Genomic DNA, 18739 nt, shown 5'->3' with positions numbered 1-18739 from the left:
CAGAACTCATATTTGCAGAATCCTGGAGATCTTCCTGTGAGCATAGAGCATTTGCTCTGAGTTCAACGGTGGTTTACCTAGGAATCTTTTTTCCCTCTTTTTGAAGCTGGCATTTTGTTTCTGTCTTTTCAAAATTGTAGGCATAGATCATAAGGCTTCTTACCTCTCATAGATGCTGTGTTTCTCATTTAGAAGGTTCTTCGCTTCAATTTAAGGATAGGCTTTGTGGGCCGGGCGTGGTGGCTCACGCCTGTAATCCTAGCACTTTGGGAGGCCAAGGTGGGTGGATCACGAGGTCAGGAAATTGAGACCATCCTGGCTAACACGGTGAAACCCCGTCTCTACTAAAAATACAAAAAAAAAAAAAAAAAAATTAGCCGGGCGTGGTGGCGGGCACCTATAGTCCCAGCTACTTGGGAGGCTAAAGCAAGAGAATGGCGTGAACCCAGGAGGCAGAGCTTGCAGTGAGCCGAGATGGCGCCACTGCACTTCAGCCTGGGCGACAGAGTGAGACTCTGTCTCAAAAAAAAAAAAAAAAGGATAGGCTTTGTGGCTGGGCGTGGTGGCTCATGCCTATAATCCCAGCACTTTGGGAGGCCAAGGCAGGCAGATCACCTGAGGTTGGGAGTTCAAGACCAGCTTGACCAACATGGAGAAACCCCGTCTCTAACAACAAAAAAAATTCAAAAATTAGCCGGACATGGTGGCGGGTGCCTGTAGTCCCAGCTACTTGGGAGGCTGAGGCAGGAGAGTTGCTTGAACCCGAGAAATGGAGTTTGCAGTGAGCCAAGATCTCGCCACTGCACTCCAGCCTGGGCGACAGAATGAGAGACTGTCTCAAAAAAAAAAAAAAAAAAAAGAATGTTACCACCGAGTTAGATACACAGTAGTTGAACAGGTCTGCAGCACGTGGTTATCCAGCAGGATGGTTGTGGACTATGCTGTCATCTGGCAGCCTTTCAAGGCCGAGTCCCTGTGAGGATTCGGCTCCTTCCTTTCCATTCTGTGCTCTTTTCCCCACTGAAAGTGAATGGTTTGCATCATTGGAAACCCCAGGACATACCAGAGCAGCCCACCCACACACAGTGCAGCAGTTTCTCACTCTGTGAATGCCTCATGTGTTTAAACTATCTCCAGCCAAGTCACGGTGGAAGCCCCGAGAGTGCAGGATGCACAGCTGTGCACTGCCTTCTTGGACGTTGCCAAAGGACTGATACCTCCCGGACTCTGCCCATCAGAGCAAACCCCCGCCCTGTTGTCAGGCCAGCCAAGCCTCGGCTCTGCACATTCTCATTGTGCTTATGAGAATGTGCATGGTGCCCTTCACTAGGTCCAAAAGCAAAGGCTGGACAAAGAGCAGCGATTTTATGTTTACTTACAATGGGAATTTATTTCTTATTATAGAATTATTCAGTTGGAATTTCTTAGGTTATTTTGTTCATCTGTCATAGAAAATAGAATGTTTGAGCTGGTTCAAAAAGACTGATCCTCAGCCAGGCACGGTGGCTCACGCCTGTAATCGTAGCACTTTGGGAGGCCGAGGCAGGCAGATTGCCTGAGCTTAGGAGTTCAAGACCAGCCTGGGCAACACTGTGAAACCCTGTCTCTACTAAAATACAAAAAATTAGCCGGGTGTGGCGGTGTGCGCCTGTAGTCCCAGCTATTTGGGAGGCTGAGGCAGGAGAATTGCTTGAACCCGGGAGGCAGAGGTTGCAGTGAGCCAAGATCATGCCAGCCTGGGCAACAGAGTAAGACTTGTCTCCAAAAAAAAAAAAAAAAACAGGCCATTCCTCACATTCATAGTCAAACTAAAGAAAAACTGCAAAATGGACTTAAAAACACCCATTTTATATTTTAAGAAGGCTTAAATGGAGGGGAAGTGTAAAGCCCCCCCACCAAAGTGGGCTGGAGTAAAGGACGTTCTCAGTGCAAAGAACCTCGGACCTCCTGGGCAGGTGTTTCGCCGGCTCCTTGGAAACACACCTGCCGGGTGGACTTTCCCGTGCCTGCGGCATCTCCCTGTAGACGAGTGGAAGCAGCGATCTGCAGGACCTGGGAGTGGAATTCTTTGATTAAATAAATAAATAGTTTAAATAAGGGAAGTCCTAAAGTGAAAGAAGTTGAGTTGGCTGGGCGCGGTGGCTCAAGCCTGTAATCCCAGCACTTTGGGAGGCCGAGACGGGCGGATCACGAGGTCAGGAGATCGAGACCATCCTGGCTAACGCAGTGAAACCCCGTCTCTACTAAAAAAATACAAAAAAACTAGCCGGGAGTGATGGCGGGCGCCTGTAGTCCCAGCTACTTGGGAGGCTGAGGCAGGAGAATGGCATGAACCCGGGAGGCAGAGCTTGCAGTGAGCCGAGATCCCGCCACTGCACTCCAGCCTGGGTGACAGAGCAAGACTCTGTCTCAAAAAAAAAAAAAAAAAGTTGAGTTTAGTGTGACATGACATGTGTTCATTGCTGTAAGTTGCTTCTGCTCATGCTCAACTGCTAGATTTGTTGGAGAGCAGTGGCGCAGTTATGGCTCACTGCAGCCTTGACCTCCCGGGCTCAAGTGGTTGCACCCAGCCTTCCCGGTAGCTGGGACTGTAGGCGTTTGCACCACACCTGGCTAATTGTTGTTTTTTCTTTTTGTAGAGATGGGGTTTTGCCATGTTGTTGTCCAGGCTGGTTTTCAATTCCTTGGGTTCAAGTTGTCCGTCTGCCTCAGCCTTCCAAAGTGCTGAGACCACGTGTGAGCCATGACAGCTGGCCTATTGACAATGTTTTGGAGACATTACTGGGATTTTTGTCAAAAGAGTTGGCATACATGTCATCTTTTTGCAGGGATATGAGAATAAAGAGTCTGAGAATTCTGTCCCGTGTTTGACAGATGGAAATGAATGAATTGTTACTTTCAGAGGGACACAACCACCACGCGATGCTGCATATGGCCCGCTCCACATTCGTGCAGGTTGACCACTTGTAGGAGTTCGTGGACGTATGAGGCAAGGAAGGAAGGAAAGCCAAGTTTTGCAGAGTAAAATCCTAGGAAAGTGAAGTTATATTTTGCCCATGAGACATTGCAAGTTTTGTATTCCTTAGTAAATACATACTTGTTTTAAAATAAGATAGTGATTGCTTCAAAAGATGTCTCTTGACTTGGCCAACTGTGCCGAATATGAACAGGACGCCCGTCTTCAGGCTGGTTGTCCTTTAGATGGACAGCATCAAGAGTCAGCTCTTTATCACATCTGGTTTTGTGCCGAGATGCCCTCAGGCCGTCACCTTTGTGACCATTGGTCCCCAGGCATTGGTGGTTTTAGAGTGTACATCGTTGGCACACATCGCATCTGGCACAGAGCTTAGGGTCTTCTGGGGTGGAGACCACCACCCCAATGGATAGACAGAGACACCCGTTGGTAGATGAGGGGTCAAGATGCCCTTTGTAAAAATCTTGTGAGGAAGAAAGCCTCGTAGGAGTTACCCTTGAACTTTCATCTTTGAGACCAGGTGTTAATTTGTCTTTGGGAGCTAATTATCTTTCAGAAAGATTTGGAAAGGTCAGAGGTGGGGTTGGAAATGCTCACTCAGCAGGCCCTCCCTTCAGCTGACATGGGTTGCAGAGGCTCTTCTGTGCTTCTGTGGAAGGGTATCCTCAGGTGTCAGTTCTGCCTGCCCGTGTTGAGGGGGAGCAGACTGGCCCCAAGGGTGCAGCACCCATGTAATTTTTTGTATTCTCATCACTGTGTCATTATGTTGGCGCAGCTGTTGAAACTGCAGGGTGTGGCCCCTGGGTGGATGTGAAATAATTTAGTAGGTTGTGACCAGCATTGTTTATATTTATGGGGTACAGTGTAATGTTTTGGTATATATACATACACATTGCAGAATAGTTAAATCGAGCTAATTAACATATCCATCACGTCACTTCATTTAAAATCTGCTCCCCCAGCAGTCTTGAAACACGTGTTAGTATGAATCAGTCACCATGCTGTTCAGTGGGCTCAAAAACATCCGTCCTTCTGTCTACCTGAGGCTGTGTGCCCTCTGCCCAGCAGCTCCACAAGCCCACCCCACCACCCACCTCCACCGCCCACCTCCACCAGCCCCGGTAACCCCCATTCCCTGCTTCTGTGAGCCTGACTTTTTTAGATCCCACGTCTAAATGAGAGTACATACTGTTTGCCTTTCTGTGCTTGGCTTTTTTCACTTAGCATAGTGTTCTCCAGGGACTAGTATTTTCTTAAATGAAATGGAATAAAAGAAAAAATATCAGGGTGCATTGTAAATTATTAGGGCAAGTACGGCTTTATGACATCTGTTTTCAGGGATACCCACACACGTTGGTATAAATGGGGTGGTACATAAGCATCTGTTTCTTACTATGTTTCCTGGTCAACAGTTGAAAAATACTCTGGTAAAAGATTTACTAGTTTTTAGCAAAAACTTGAAAAAGCATCTCATTTATTCTGAAATTCAATCAGCTGCTGCACTTTGCCTCACCCTAATTACTGGAAGAGATTCTGAGAAACACTGTTTATGGGATTCCCTATTAAATTAGGACTGGCTGGGTGTGGTGACTTACACCTCTAATCCCAACCCTTTGAGAGGCTGAGGTAGGAGGATCACTTTAGGCCAGGAGTTTGAGACTAGCCTGGGCAACATAGCAAGACCCCAGCTCTAAAAAAAAATTTTTTTTTAAAGCCTAACCAGACATGGTGGCGGCATGTACCTGTAGGCCTAGCTACTCAAGAGGCTGAAGTGGGAGGATCACTTGAGCCCAGGAGGTCAAGGCTGCAGTGAGCTATGATTGCACCACTGCACTCCAGCCTGGGGACAGAGCAAGACCCTGTCTCTAGAGGGAAAAAAGAAAGAAAGAAAAGTACCAGGACTACCACTTTCTGTGTGAAGGGATTTTTTTCTTTGAAACTCTGTCAATAAGCTAACAGAAGGCCTATCTTGTGAAAATTTAATTTATATCGTTGTTAATTAATATGAAAACCACTTTTGGTTACATTAATTAAAGAATTTCTTTTTTAGGTTTCCTTGTTGCAGAATGAAAGTGTAGAAAAAAACAAGAGCATACAAAGTTTGCACAATCAGATATGTAGCTTTGAAATTGAAATTGAGAGACAAAAGGAAATGCTTCGAAATAATGAATCCAAAATCCTTCATTTACAGGTAAGAATCTTAGGACTGTGGCCAGATCAAAGGGTAGAGGAGCTTGCCTGTGTTCCCCTTCAGGGCTTAGCAAACTGCTTGAGCTGAGTCCTTGACCTTTGCAAGCAGAAAGGCAACTGATTTCTCTGGCCTAAGCGAAGGCTTAGAAAAGGCAGCTGGGCTAGCACAGGCCCAGCCTGGGAAGCTGCAGGTCAGCGTTTTCTTACTGCCTTTTCTCTGGAGAGCAAGCCTCCACCACTCTTCCATGCCTTTGATCTACTGTTGGAGAAATAAGATGCGAAGCCTGTATTTTTTAAATTAGTTGTTTTTATTGTTTAAGATTTCATATTGTTGATGAGTAGTGGCTATGTGCAAAGTCTCACTTCCTGCAGTGAGGTGCTGTGCAGCCCAGCTCCTCTGTTGTGAGCTTTCTAGTGACACGCGCTCACCCGCTGGGTTTCACTGTGGAGATCCACACGCACCTCCAGAAGAACAAACCAGTGAACCTTTGCCGCCCTGAATAGAAGCGATGATATAAAGGGGACTGATGAAATGTCGCTCCTCCTGTCTTCTGTCGTCACAGGTGTCTGTGAGGTGCTTGTTAATAGATGAACATTGTAGATGCTCTCTGCACATTCAGTTACTCGTGTGCGTTGGTGATAGTAATTCTCGTGTGTGTGTCACACACTGTGGAAGAATCACTCATGTCACTCAAGGGCCTGTACTTACAGTGTGGCCCTACATTATCTGGAAGAGAAAATACTTCTAATAGCACAGAGTCATGGCATCTTTGAGAATGCCTTTTCTCTAATTTTTGACATTGGAGATGAGTCATAGTGACTTGAATTGCATAGAGATTTATTAAATTAATTTCTTTTTTATTATACTTTGTAGTTACCCAGAGAGAAAAGGAGAAAACACAATGAAACATTATGTTGTATTAAAAAAGGCACAAGTCATTAGCATTAAATCAAGCCACATAAAGTACAATGTTTCTTAAAACACCAAGCCTCCTGCTGGAAGCCCCCAGCATTTTGCTGAGGGCCCAGAGATGTGTCGGTCATCAGACTGGCCAAGGCGACTGGTCAGGCCACTGCTGCAGGGCCCTGGCCACCCTGTGGCCCGCCCGCACCTGCACTCCCTGGCAAGCAGCTCTGGCTATTCACGAGATCATTGCTGTGGTTGACCTGGGGCTCAGAGAGGCACTGGAAAGGCCAGGGAAATCACCTCTTAAAATAGCCACAACAGAAGGAAGAATGCACAAGTACTGGATTCATTTACAACAAAAAGTTAGAATATACGCAGTGATGTGTCGACGCCCCATCCCAAACCTCACATTTCCTCTGCGTTCCTCTTCAGTTTCTCCCCTTCCTGTCAGACGTTTTCATTTACTTTACTTTTTAGTCGAGTTTAATCACTCTACGGTGTGTGATTTCTACTTGAAAACTTTTGTGATTGGATGAACCAATGAAGCATAAGTCAGAAAGAAAAGGGAAACCAAGTTGCCAAGGCTGGAGAAGTTAGGATGGAGTGGTGACGGCAGCGGTCAGTGTCCCTTGACATGTGACGAGTAGGAGGCTGGGCATGGCAGACAGCAGGTTGTGTTTAGAGAAGGGACTCAGAGCAGGCTGCCCGTGTCTGATTCCCCTGAGTGCAGGGATGTGGCCCTGCCTGAAACGTGTGAAAACTCTTCTCCATGTGACCCTTTGAGCAGGTGTGGTCTAAACAGAAGGTCCTTCCAACTGTGTGTTTTTTTTGAAAGGGGAAATTCAGTGTTACCTTTGGGATGACTGTGGGGTTGGTGGTCTTTAGCCAGGAGGATTCTGCGCTGTCCATCCTCAGGAAATGCTGATTGAAAGCCTTCTGATGCCCAGAGGTGCTGGCCGTGTGGGAGCTGCACCGGACCAGGCCATCCCTCTGCTGCTGCAGGCCCCGCCCACCCTCTTGAGTGGCAGCCCAGCCCAGCCGTGTTCCCCATTGTTTCATCCTCAGTGCCCTTCCGGTTGCCCCAGGAAGAGTTTATTGTAAAATCTTACTGTGGCCCAGAAAACCTCTGTGACTGGCCACCCCTCACCTTCCCAGCTTCGCCCCGCTCCCCGTGCTAAAGTGGACCAGCTTGTTGTTCCTTGAGAGGCTCCCTGCTGCTGCACAGATGTCTTTTTCTCCTGCTTCCTTTCCTGGCCAGCTCCAGGCACTCCTTCAGCAATGTTTGTGGACCACCTCGGTGATGAGGGCACACGTCACTTGGGGTCTTCCTCTTTCTTCCTTGTCTGATTCTCCAGTAGACCCTAAAGTCCTGGTGATGGCAGGAGTCAAAGTACCGAGGGCCCGATGGCCTGGCTGTGGCGGTGGGGGTGCAGGTAGGGGTCAAGGAGTGGAATTCGAGAGTGTCTTTGCTTTTGCATGCCCGGGGAACAATGAGTTCTTAATATTTTACTTCTTAAATATCCTGTTTTTCTTTATTAAGAAGACAGCCTAGGCCCGGCACTGTGGCTCACGCTCATATTCCTAGCACTTTGGGAGGCTGATGCGGGTGGATCATGAGGTCAGGAGTTCGAGACCAGCCTGGCCAAGATGGCAACACCTCGTCTCTACTAAAAATAGAAAAATTAGCCGGGTGCAGTGGCAGACATCTGTAATCCCAGCTACTCAGGAGGCTGAGGCAAGAGAATCGCTTGAACCTGGGAGGCAGAGGTTGCAGTGAGCAAAAATTGCACCTTTGCACTCTGGCCTGGGTGACAGAACAAGACTCTGTCTCAAAAGAAAAAAAAAAAAAGAAGATAGCATAGGTGCGAGCATGACCCAGGCTTCTGGTGTCAGTGGACTAGATGAACTGGTGGTTCTTGCAGTCGGGGGTCCACAGGGCACATGCGGAGCAGTAGGCGCTGGGACAGAAGGGAGGGACATCCATCCATGCAGCCCTCACTCAGGCTGCAGGCACCACCGGGCTTCTCACAGTGCCGGGCTTGCGTGCCAGGGTCCCGGCGGCCTGAGAGTGGGGCCTCACAGCAGGTGACGCGGTTGCAGCCCTGGCGTGCAAGTGTGTGAGGCTCATGGGCTGATGCTCCCTGCAGGCAAACCTTCTGATGTGGACTGTTGATGTGGAGTGCTGTCTGTCTCTTCAGCCCTGTGTCGGAGTCTTTTTTCTGTACAATTCCACACCTGACTTGAGATTTACTTTTATAGAAGCAGCAGTGGCTGAGTGTAGACCGTCTTCAGGGATGAAATCACGTTGGCTGTGTTTTAGAGAACACTTTATGTGGCTCTGCATTCTGCTTTGAAATGGTGCCATTGATACAGATGAAGGGCCTGTTTGAAAAATAGCCCGAGTTCCCTTGCTGCTCATGGAGATACCTTTTCTTTAGTCGTGCTAGTCTATGCATGCGGTGCATGCATGTTGTGTGTTCCTGACTTGGGGGCCCCTGCTGTGCAGCGGAGTCCTTGCTGGAGACTCCCGTTCTGTGCTCGAGGTCAGGCGTGCCCTTGCGTAGCACCATCACGGGGGAGCGGTGGCTGGGCGCCATCCCCCTCTTAACCTCAGGGGCCTGAGGCTTACCGTGAGGCACAGCTTGTCCTGGGCCACCCTGCCTGGGACTCATGCTTCATTTCGGAGTTTGCTAAGTTACAAAGGGCATCTCTCAGACTTCTGTTGATGTTTTCATTAAGTTTCCCCTGCAACTCGCGAGCACCTGCCAGCTCAGTGCACGGTATCAGAAGGTAGAGATTCAAGAGGCTCCTGGTGCTCACTAGAGGAGCCATGTGATTTGGATGTTCAGTGTCGTCAATGGTATTGTCCCCCAGCAAATAGACTTGGTGAGCTAATTAAATATCCTTCTGAGCATGTATGATTGTGTAAACTAAAGGGGCAGGGACAGTGTCAGTTTAAAGGGACAATGACAGTGGAAAGAGGTGTTCGTTTCTTGGAAAGAACAGGAAGAATAACACTGCTTTTATACCCAAAAAGTCACCCAAACCTGTCATGTTTGTGTCTTCGTGGTTAATAACAGCCAGCAAAGGTGCTGAAACCTAGATGTTTAAAAATAGACTTCCAAAAGGAGAAGTGAATTCAGGGGGCCCTGGGACCCGCCCCATGAGCACCCGGTGTGGCCGCAGCTTGTGAGGTGGCTCAGTCATTCCACAGCTTCACTGAGCACTAAACCCTCCAGCCCTCACAAGCTGCTTGAAAATGCACATCCTTTTTTGAAGTGAAAACCCTTTAAGTCCCTGGCTTCATCTCACAGGTGGGCATTCCAGCCCCTTAACACAGACTGGGCCACCAGGGCGGAGTACGGCTCCCACGCCTCCAAGTAGTGACAAATACGAGCGGCCTGTGTGTTTTGGGAAACGGTTTCTGAATTAGTTAAATGAAGTAGCATAAAGTCAGGCCTGGTTGCTGGCAGCCTCACGTGTTCGGGGCAGGTTTCTGCGTTCCTGCCTCCCTCGCTGGGGCCTGGCAGCCTGGGTGTGGAGCCGGTGGGGGAAGACCCTTGTATCTGCTGCATCAGCCCACTGGGTTTCACCCAGGGCCTGAGGACATGCCCTGGGGCCCTTTCCTGCCACCATCCAGGTGGGAGGAGTGTGAGGAGTGGGAGTCTTCTCCTGGGAGGGTCGTTCTGGGGCAGCCACAGAGACAGGGCTGTGCTTCTGCCCCAGACCCAGCAGCAGGGTAGGAGGTCTTTAGATGTTCCAAGGGAAGATGAGGGCACATGGGCACAATTCTGGCATCCTAAACCTGAGACCCTGTGGCAGCCATGCAGGGCCACTTGCCCCGTGGGACCTGCACTTACAGGGGTGAGGTTTCTCTGGGAAGCAGGGACCCTCCATACCTATGGCCCCCGAGGTATACGAGGGCTGCAGAAGAGATGTCCATGGGAGCCTTGTGGCCCTGCACAGGTGCTGGGGCCTGGGAGAAGAGCTGGGAGGAACACGTGGGAGTGTGAGGGTGAGGTTGGATCTAGGTGTCTGACAGGATTGCTGGTGTGGGGTTGACTGATGCCAGGGTGTGGGCATGTGAGAAACAGGCGGGCAGGTGGCACCAGTGCTGCTGTGAAACAGGGAAGCCTGGGCAGGGGCTGTGGGCAGCAGAAGCATGAGCTGCTGCCTGCCCCAGAGACAGCGGAGACCTCTCCCCTGGTCTTCTGAACACTTGCCACCTGTCACTTCGCTTTCCTGGTGGCTCTCTGTTGACAAAGCAAGCTGACCTAGTGGAGCCTCCTGTTGTTTTCTTCCATCTGGCTTCACGTCACCTCAAGTGCTCCCTGCCGGCACAAGCACTTGTTCCCAGGGAGCTCCCAGGAGGGCCGATGCAGAGCCCCGCTCCTGGAGGCAGAGCCGCGGGTAGCAGGCCTCTGTGACTGTTCTGCTCCTAGCCCGTCTGTATTTGATGGGAGGCGGGTGCAGCATTTTCCAAGTCCTAACTATGTTTTGCTTTTTAACACCTTTGGTTTGGAAGCGAGTGATAGACAGCCAAGCAGAGAAACTGAAGGAGCTCGACAAAGAGATCCGGCCCTTCCGGCAGAACTGGGAGGAAGCAGACAGCATGAAGAGCAGCGTGGAGTCCCTCCAGAACCGTGTGACCGAGCTGGAGAGCGTGGACAAGAGCGCGGGGCAAGTGGCTCGGAACACAGGTGAGTCAGGGGCCGGGGCTGGGCCAGCAGTGTGCATCTGGGCCCCGGGGGACTGCTGGGGCAGGGTCTGTGGGATGAGGGCTATGTTAGGTACATGCGCCTTAGAACAGTTCTTTCCAATTATGGGTAACACGCAGAGGTGTGATGACTTTCCTGCTGAAAGTCCCCCAGCAAAGACAAACGTTTCCCACACGGGCTTGTCCCCGCCATGTGAGGCCCTGTGTGGTGTAGAGAGTAGGGGCAGCTGCAGCCACGGGAAGCTACAAAGCCCTCCTGGGAGAGACTGGCCACAGTATTACCCGCAGGACAGGCCCAGGTGCACATGGCCAGGACCTGCTGGTCGGGGCGCCCCAGACCTGACTCCTAAGGGCCAGGGGGCAGCAGTCCCACTGCGCTCTGCCAGCGTGTTTCTGATCCCACAAGCAGATGTGGGCCTGTGGCTTTGGGGACTGAAAGAGTATTGGGAATATTTACATGAAGAGGATTAATGGCAGAAAGAACACAGATTACCATGGCGTGTGGGGGGCCGGATGAAGCAGGCAGAGGATGAGGCTGGAGGAGAGGGGAGCAGCTTCGCCTCCGAGAGAGCAGAGGCCACCTGCAGGCACTGAGGCCGGTGGGAGGGGTGGGGAGAGCACAGCTGTCTCCTGCTCCCAGGGGCTCCCACCAGCAGGCTTCCCAGGAAGCCATAGTGGAGTCGGAGCGCTCTGTCTTGGACCCTGCAGTGAGGTGTCCTGTGACACACAGGCAGGTCACCCACCTAGGACATCCCCTCTCAGCAGGCCGTGCCTAGTAATGTGTCCAGACAGGGCTGTGGGCATGAGAGCGGTGGTAGAACTGGGACAGGGACCTGGGCTCTTCCCTGGGAGGCGGTGGCCTCAGGACATCTGTCTACACAGTTTTGCTGGTGTTACCCCCAGAAACCAGTCATTTTTATATTGTTTCAGATGCTGGTGTGACTGGGCATGGTGGTGTGGCCTATAGTCCCAGTGCTTTGGGAGGCTGAGGCAGGAGGATTACTTAAGCTCAGGAGTTTGATGCCATCCTGAGCAACAGAGCGAGACCTTGCCTCTTTAAAAATTAAAAAATGAGGCCAGGCACGGTGGCTTATGCCTGTAATCCCAGCACTGCGGGAGGCCAAGGCGGGCAGATCATGAGGTCAGGAGATCGAGATCATCCTGGCTAACACAGTGAAACCCTGTCTCTACTAAAAATACAAAAAATTAGCCGGGCATGGTGGTGGGCGCCTGTAGTCCCAGCTACTCGGGAGGCTGAGGCAGGAGAACGGCGTGAACCCAGGAGGTGGAGCTTGCAGTGAGCTGAGATCGCGCCACTGCGCTCCAGCCTGGGCGACAGAGACTCCGTCTCAAAAAGAAAGAAAAAGGGCCAGGTGCGGTGGCTCATGCCTGTAATCCCAGCACTTTTGGGAGATCGAGGCAGGTGGATCACCTCAGGTCAGGAGTTCGAGACCAGCCTGGCCAACATGGTGAAACCCTGTCCCTACTAAAAATACAAAAATTAGCCAAGCGTGGTGGCAGGCACCTGTAATCCCAGCTGCTCAGGAGTCTGAGGCAGGAGAATCGCTTGAACCTGGGAGGCAGAGGTTGCAGTCAGCTGAGATTGTGCCACCGCACTCCAGCCTGGGCAACAGAGTGAGACTCCGTCTCAAAAAAATGAAATGAAATAAAAAGTGCTGGTGCAGCTTTGCTTTCCTAACCTTTCTGACGTTCACCTGTCTCATTCACCAAATCCCTCCTCACCTGTGGCAGGCCTGCTGGAGTCCCAGCTGAGCCGGCATGACCAGATGCTGAGTGTGCACGACATCCGCCTGGCCGACATGGACCTGCGCTTCCAGGTCCTGGAGACCGCCAGCTACAACGGCGTGCTCATCTGGAAGATTCGTGACTACAAGCGGCGGAAGCAGGAGGCCGTCATGGGGAAGACCCTGTCCCTTTACAGCCAGCCTTTCTACACTGGCTACTTTGGCTATAAGATGTGTGCCAGGGTCTACCTGAACGGGGATGGGATGGGAAAGGGGACGCACCTGTCGCTGTTTTTTGTCATCATGCGTGGAGAATATGATGCCCTGCTTCCATGGCCGTTTAAGCAGAAAGTGACACTCATGCTGATGGATCAGGGGTCCTCTCGGCGCCATTTGGGAGATGCGTTCAAGCCCGACCCCAACAGCAGCAGCTTCAAGAAGCCCACTGGAGAGATGAATATCGCCTCTGGCTGCCCAGTCTTTGTGGCCCAGACTGTTCTAGAAAATGGGACATATATTAAAGATGATACAATTTTTATTAAAGTCATAGTGGATACTTCGGATCTGCCCGATCCCTGATGAGTAGCTGGGGAGGTGGATTTAGCAGAAGGCAACTCCTCTGGGGGATTTGAACCGGTCTGTCTTCACCGAGGTCCTCGCACTCAGAAAAGGACCTTGTGGGACGGAGGAAGCGGCAGAAGGCGGACGCGTGCCGGCGGGAGGAGCCACGCGTGAGCACACGTGACACGTTTTATAATAGACTAGCCACACTTCACTCTGAAGAATTATTTATCCTTCAGCGAGATAAATATTGCTGTCAGAGAAGGTTTTCATTTTCATTTTTAAAGATCTAGTTAATTAAGGTGGAAAACATATATGCTAAACAAAAGAAACATGATTTTTCTTCCTTAAACTTGAACACCAAAAAAACACACACACACACACATGTGGGGATGGCTGGACATGTCAGCATGTTAAGTAAAAGGAGAATTTATGAAATAGTAATGCAATTCTGATATCTTCTTTCTAAAATTCAAGAGTGCAATTTTGTTTCAAATACAGTATATTGTCTATTTTTAAGGCCTCATCTGGTCTCTGTTTTAATAATTTGTTTGTCAGAAGACCCTGAAGTATACCTAGGTCTTTTTTTTGAAAGTCTCTAAATTCAGAATCATTTTTAATTTAAAGTTCTACAAATAATTGTTACTGCAAACATTTTATTTTAAAACGCTGATAGACTGATATTTCTTGGAAGAAAATATAAAATATCAAACACTGGTTATCACTTGTGATAGGAAAGAGAATATTCAACCTGTTGTTATTTCTCGTTAGAAATGTAAACCTTCAATATCTGTCGTAGTTAATGACACGACTTCACAATTCTGAACGGAGCCTCGCTCATGGATGCTGTGCATCATTTTCAGATTTATAATTGTTTTCACCCTAAAATAGGGCATCCGTTGAACTTTGGAGTTCTAAACAAAATCCTGTAGGTGTTTGGATTCTGCCCCATGTGTTTGGACGAGCTCTCTGTTGCTGACAGCACCGGCCTTCGGTCTCCATGTCAGGGGTGGGCGGGTGACTGCTGAGGGAGGCCCGCAGGTGTGTTTCTCCATCCTGTCATCTTGCTGCATGCCGTCAACGGTCTCCGAAAGCAACATTGCGCATAGAGCTGGTGGCATACGGTACATGTGCCTTAGATGTGACATGCTGCTTCTCCACCCTGGGTTTGCGTTGAGCATAATTCTAGAAAGTGCTAGTTTAACCAGACTTTTCTCTCCACCACTAGATCTTTATCTCTACAAGGGCCCTCAGACACCTCCGCACCTGCTGAGGGGAAGCCAGGCTCCACCGTCGGCTTCTGGAGCCTCTGCTGCTTAATTACCACAGATTCCAAATCTCTAGGCCCCACGAGTGAGCCACCTTGTCCAAGTACGGCCTGGTCCCACCCTGAGGGAGGCAGGTGTGGAACAGAAGCCGAGCCTCTCCGTGTCCCCACTGGGGCCGTGGGCACCCCCACAGCCCGAAGCAGAACCCTCTGAGCATTCCAGAGACCGCTGCTCGGGGGCCTGCCCAGGCTGACCGATGGGCGCTCCTGACCACCACCCTGGCGGGAAGGGTGGCCACAGGGCCCGTCGTCCCAGCCTGCGCCTGCCCGGACGGCATTTTCTCAACTCACTGTTTACTGTCTCTCAGTGTCCAACTGTGATTAGAAGCCTGGAGCCCGGCCCCTGCACCCCTTTTGCTATGCACCACGCTTCATGGTGCTCTTACCACTGATGGGTGCTACACGCGACGGGTGCTTCTTAGGCAAAACCAATGTGTGCGAACCGCCACACCTGTGCCACTTGCCCACAAGCCGCGCCCACAATTGGCCAGCTGGGTCGTGCACGTCAGACTGCCTGCCTCGGCTCTCCCCGTGGCCGCGCGGGGACAGCTTGGTGGGTGCCCGGTGGCCCACCTGTCTCTGGTGCTGCCATCTGTCCTGGGTGTGCCTTCGCCCCAGTGCCTGCTGGAAGTGCCCTCCGTCGCACCCCTGTGCCCCGAGCTCCCATGAGGGGCCTGCCGCGCCCTTTCGCGGTCGAAGCGCTCCGTTGTTCTTATCTGCCTTTCCTTTCCCCGCTTTCCTGGGATTGCTTTGGGGGAATAAGTATCTTTGGTTCTGCCCCGTGAGGAGCTCATAAAGCAAGGACTTCCTGCGGGAGCTGCGGAAAACTGTTCCTGGAAGGCGTCCCCCACCTCAGGCCTGTCCCCTACCTGCCCTCAGGTGGTTTTCCTGAGGTCAGGGGTTAACAACAGGGACATCCCTGCAACTTCCCCTTCACAAAATGTACAATATTAGATTAAGGTTATGCAACATCTTGGTCTGGTAAGAACCGTTTCCTCCCCTCTGGGCTGAAGGCCTGGTGTGGCCCCCGGAAGCAGCAGTGCGTGTCGCTGGGACGTCTCCAGTAGCCCTTCCCAGGCAGATGCTCCTGGGGGGACGCCATGGGACCCCACCCAAGGGTCCCACAGACATAACCTGAGTGACGGGGGTCCTTGAGGATGGGATGGCCCATGTCACACGCTTTGTCCTTGTGTTTGGTTGTATTGGGGTCTCTGCTCTGGGTGTGTCTTCCTGTCATATACTCAGCACGGGGGGCAGCAGCCTGGGACGGCGTCCCCTCTCCCAGCGGTGGGCAAGCCTTGTGCTGCTCCACCCTCAACCCCCGGGCACCCTCACTTGGCGCTCGCCACCTGAGCCAGCCTGAGGCCATGGTCTCCCTGCAGCTGAGGCCCGGTGGCCCCTCGGGCAGTGGTCGGCCGTCCCCGTGTCACAGGGCCCTGGCAGCAAGCATGAAACGGGGGTGCACACTGTGTGCTTGGGGGTGCTGCTTATTTACCAAAAGTGACCAAACTCCCAGCAGGACAGAACTGTTCAGTATTTTACAGAAACCAACTGAGTCCTTTGTGCATGAATTAAGCTGGTCTGCTTCCCGTCACCTTCGTAACAAAACACCGTCCCCTCTCCCCTCGCCTCGAGCAGTTTCTCCAGGACACCGTGGTTCGGGCTGCTCCCTGCTGCCGGGCACGCTGGGGGCTGGCCTGGGCCCGGCTCACATGAAGGGCACTGGCTCTTGTGACCGCACTGAGCCCCGTGCAAGCCGCCGCCGGGCCTGGAAGCCTGACCGTCTGGTTCTAGGGCTTTTCCAGCAGAGCCTGCAGAGCTAGAAGTTGGGGTGTGTCTTTGATGATACGGGGGCCAGGCTGGGAGTAGGGCCTTTCCCGCAGGGTTGGGTGGCTCAGTGAGGGTGGAAGTGGGGGCCCATGGGGCCCTGGCTTTGGGACTAGACGTGCCAGCTCCAGCTGGGCTGGAGGGAGCCTGAGTAGGCCCTGACATACGCTGGGCTTTTCAACTCGCCGTGCTCTGGTGACGCACAGGCGGCCAGGTCAGGGTTTGTGTCAATTCTAGGAGCCGTCAAGCATGAAAGTGGTGCTGTCCCCTGAGCGCAAGCCTCACCAGAGCCCTGGGCGAAGGCGTGGACTTGCAGATGTGTGTTCCCTGTGCAGGTGGGCAGAGGGGGCCCTGGAGACCCAGGTTGCAGCCCCATTCTGTCACTTCTTCCTCCCCAGAGCAGCCTCTGCCGAGGGACAGCACCTGTGTCCCTTCGATGCCACCACAGTCAGTTGAACAGGGAGCCCTTTGCTCAGGCAGCTTCTTCTGCCTCTCCCTCCTTTCCTGTCCCATCCCCCATGCCCTTCTTGGCCTGTAGTGCCGGGGAGCCATGGTGTGGCGTATTGGGGCTCCTGCTCCTTGGGCCACTTCCTTGGCCCGTGCCCCACAGGCCCACTGCCTGCCAGGGCTCTCACTGCACCGGCTGTGGCAGGAGGCTTCCCCATAACCCCGTGTGGCCCAGCTCGGTGAGGATGCAGTTCCAGGCACAGTCCCTGGGACAACCAGCTGCCTCCCAGACCACCTCAGCCTGCTCCAGGGTCCTCAGTCACCCTGGGCCAGGGGCCACATGTCCCATGGATGTCGGCCATGCCAACGTCACATTCCAGCACCCCTTTTGCTTGATGGTGTCTGGTGGTAGTCACCATGGTGGACCCACATCCTTCAGCCAGAGGTGATGTCAGACAGGAAGGGTGGTCTGTATGGGTCCTTAAACAACCATTCTGTCCCTAGCGGGGTCATTCCTTGTCAACCCAAGGGAGGGCCGGGGAGTACACTGATCCCAACAGCTGGGCTGACACCTCCTTTCTCCCCTGCACAGGGAGGATTGGCGCGAGGACTGCTACCCTGTGCACAGCTCCAGCAGGGTGGCAGTGCCACTGTCTCCGTGGGCCATTGCAGGGTTGGGCAGGCACAGACTCTCCTTGCGGGCCCCTTGCTCAATTCCCAGCCCTCCCAGACTCCTCCCTGTACTGGGGGTAATTTGTGTGTCAAAAGGGCTCCAGCAGAACTGTAAAATACTGTTTTTAAAAAATTTAGTGCAGATCTTTACTTAGTAGACTGCAGAAGGAGGGCTAGGGAGAGTGCTGGGAGCCCCTTTGCTTTTGTGTCTGTGATGAATGAGGGTCTGTCACCCAAATCTACTTCTCAGCCCATGACCATTGTTCTGTTTTCCGTTTGCAAATCTCAGTAGCTCTGTTTTCTCCAAAGTAGAATGTCCCCACCGGGGCCCAGGCCAGGCGAGGTCAGTGTGGGCAGGCTACCTGGTCATTATTGCTGCCTCGTCCAGGCCGGTGCTGATGGTCACAGGCACAGTGGCATCAGGGAGCCGGGCCAGCAGGTGGCGTGAGGCGGGGCCCGCAGCTTACTGCAAGGGCGTTTTCCACCTGACCCAGGTGTGCCCCACAAGCAGTTGCAGGGTAGACGTATGAAGCCTCGGCCGCCTCAGGGCTGGCAGGTGTGCGGGTGAGGAGGCCCCGGTGGCCAAGCAGAGCCTGCGTTTCATTTCTCCTGCTGCACTGTGTCTAGTCTGTCTTGTGAACTCTCACCGTGAAAAGATGCTACAAGTCCAGGATCGCTGCACCACTCCTGTGATTAGGTGATGATTGGTTTTGACAACTTAGTCCCCTCAAACAAGTAAGATACCCCCTCCAACAGCAAATTCAGTGACTTAATTGGAAAACACACAAGCTGGCATGCTGTCCGGTGATTTCTCTAAGAAATGCCTGTGGGAGAAGGTGTGTGAAGTGTGGAGGGCAGTGTAGACGCTGCACAGCATCTGCAGATCTGCAACCCCTTCTCTGCCGGTGCCTCCGCGTTCGGTTCTGTGACCCAAAAACAAAGACCAAAGAAGGCCAGTCTCTCATTCGACCCTGTCTTTTTAATCTGCCTGTTTTAAAAATTGCGTCTGTAGTAGCCGCTTGCTGTGAGGACACATCTCGACAGTCCAAGTGATTCTGTGACCAGTGATTCGGGCCCTGTTTTCCGCTCTTCTAAGAAAAAAACAAAAAGACCGTCAGTGATTGCCCAGCAATAATCATGTTGTTACTGTGAGTTGGCAACATGCCTGACTTTCTGATAGCATTACTGTTTTATATTTTTGTTTATTGTATATTATGTGTGGTTTTATTTGGTATTTATTTGTGTTTTGAGGTCTTGCAATGTTTTTGTGTTTCTGATGCTAATAACTAAAGTTTGTAAGACTGTAGAATGCAAAACTCGGAGATGCTAAACTGTCTTATTAGAGGAAAATAAATCTGATTATGGAGTCTCA

At 51.8% G+C, this 18739-nt stretch overlaps 1 protein-coding gene across 7 annotated transcripts in view; it reads left to right on the top strand.

Annotated features, from left to right (window-relative positions):
* The window catches only part of TRAF3 (TNF receptor associated factor 3), a 139626-nt gene extending 120887 nt beyond the window's left edge, over positions 1-18739 (top strand). For all 7 annotated transcript variants that reach the window (XM_050799774.1, XM_050799773.1, XM_050799776.1 and 4 more), the window contains 3 exons: positions 5025-5165; positions 10597-10771; positions 12541-18739. In XM_050799774.1, coding sequence (XP_050655731.1) covers positions 5025-5165; positions 10597-10771; positions 12541-13112 — 888 coding nt within the window. In that variant the 3' untranslated portion in view covers positions 13113-18739. The remainder of the gene's footprint in view (positions 1-5024; positions 5166-10596; positions 10772-12540) is intronic.

This window comes from Macaca thibetana, chromosome 7 (assembly GCF_024542745.1).
Source record: "Macaca thibetana thibetana isolate TM-01 chromosome 7, ASM2454274v1, whole genome shotgun sequence".
NCBI lineage: Eukaryota > Metazoa > Chordata > Mammalia > Primates > Cercopithecidae > Macaca > Macaca thibetana.
Note: the sequence above shows the minus strand (reverse complement) of the source record. Positions and strands in the feature narration are given on the sequence as shown.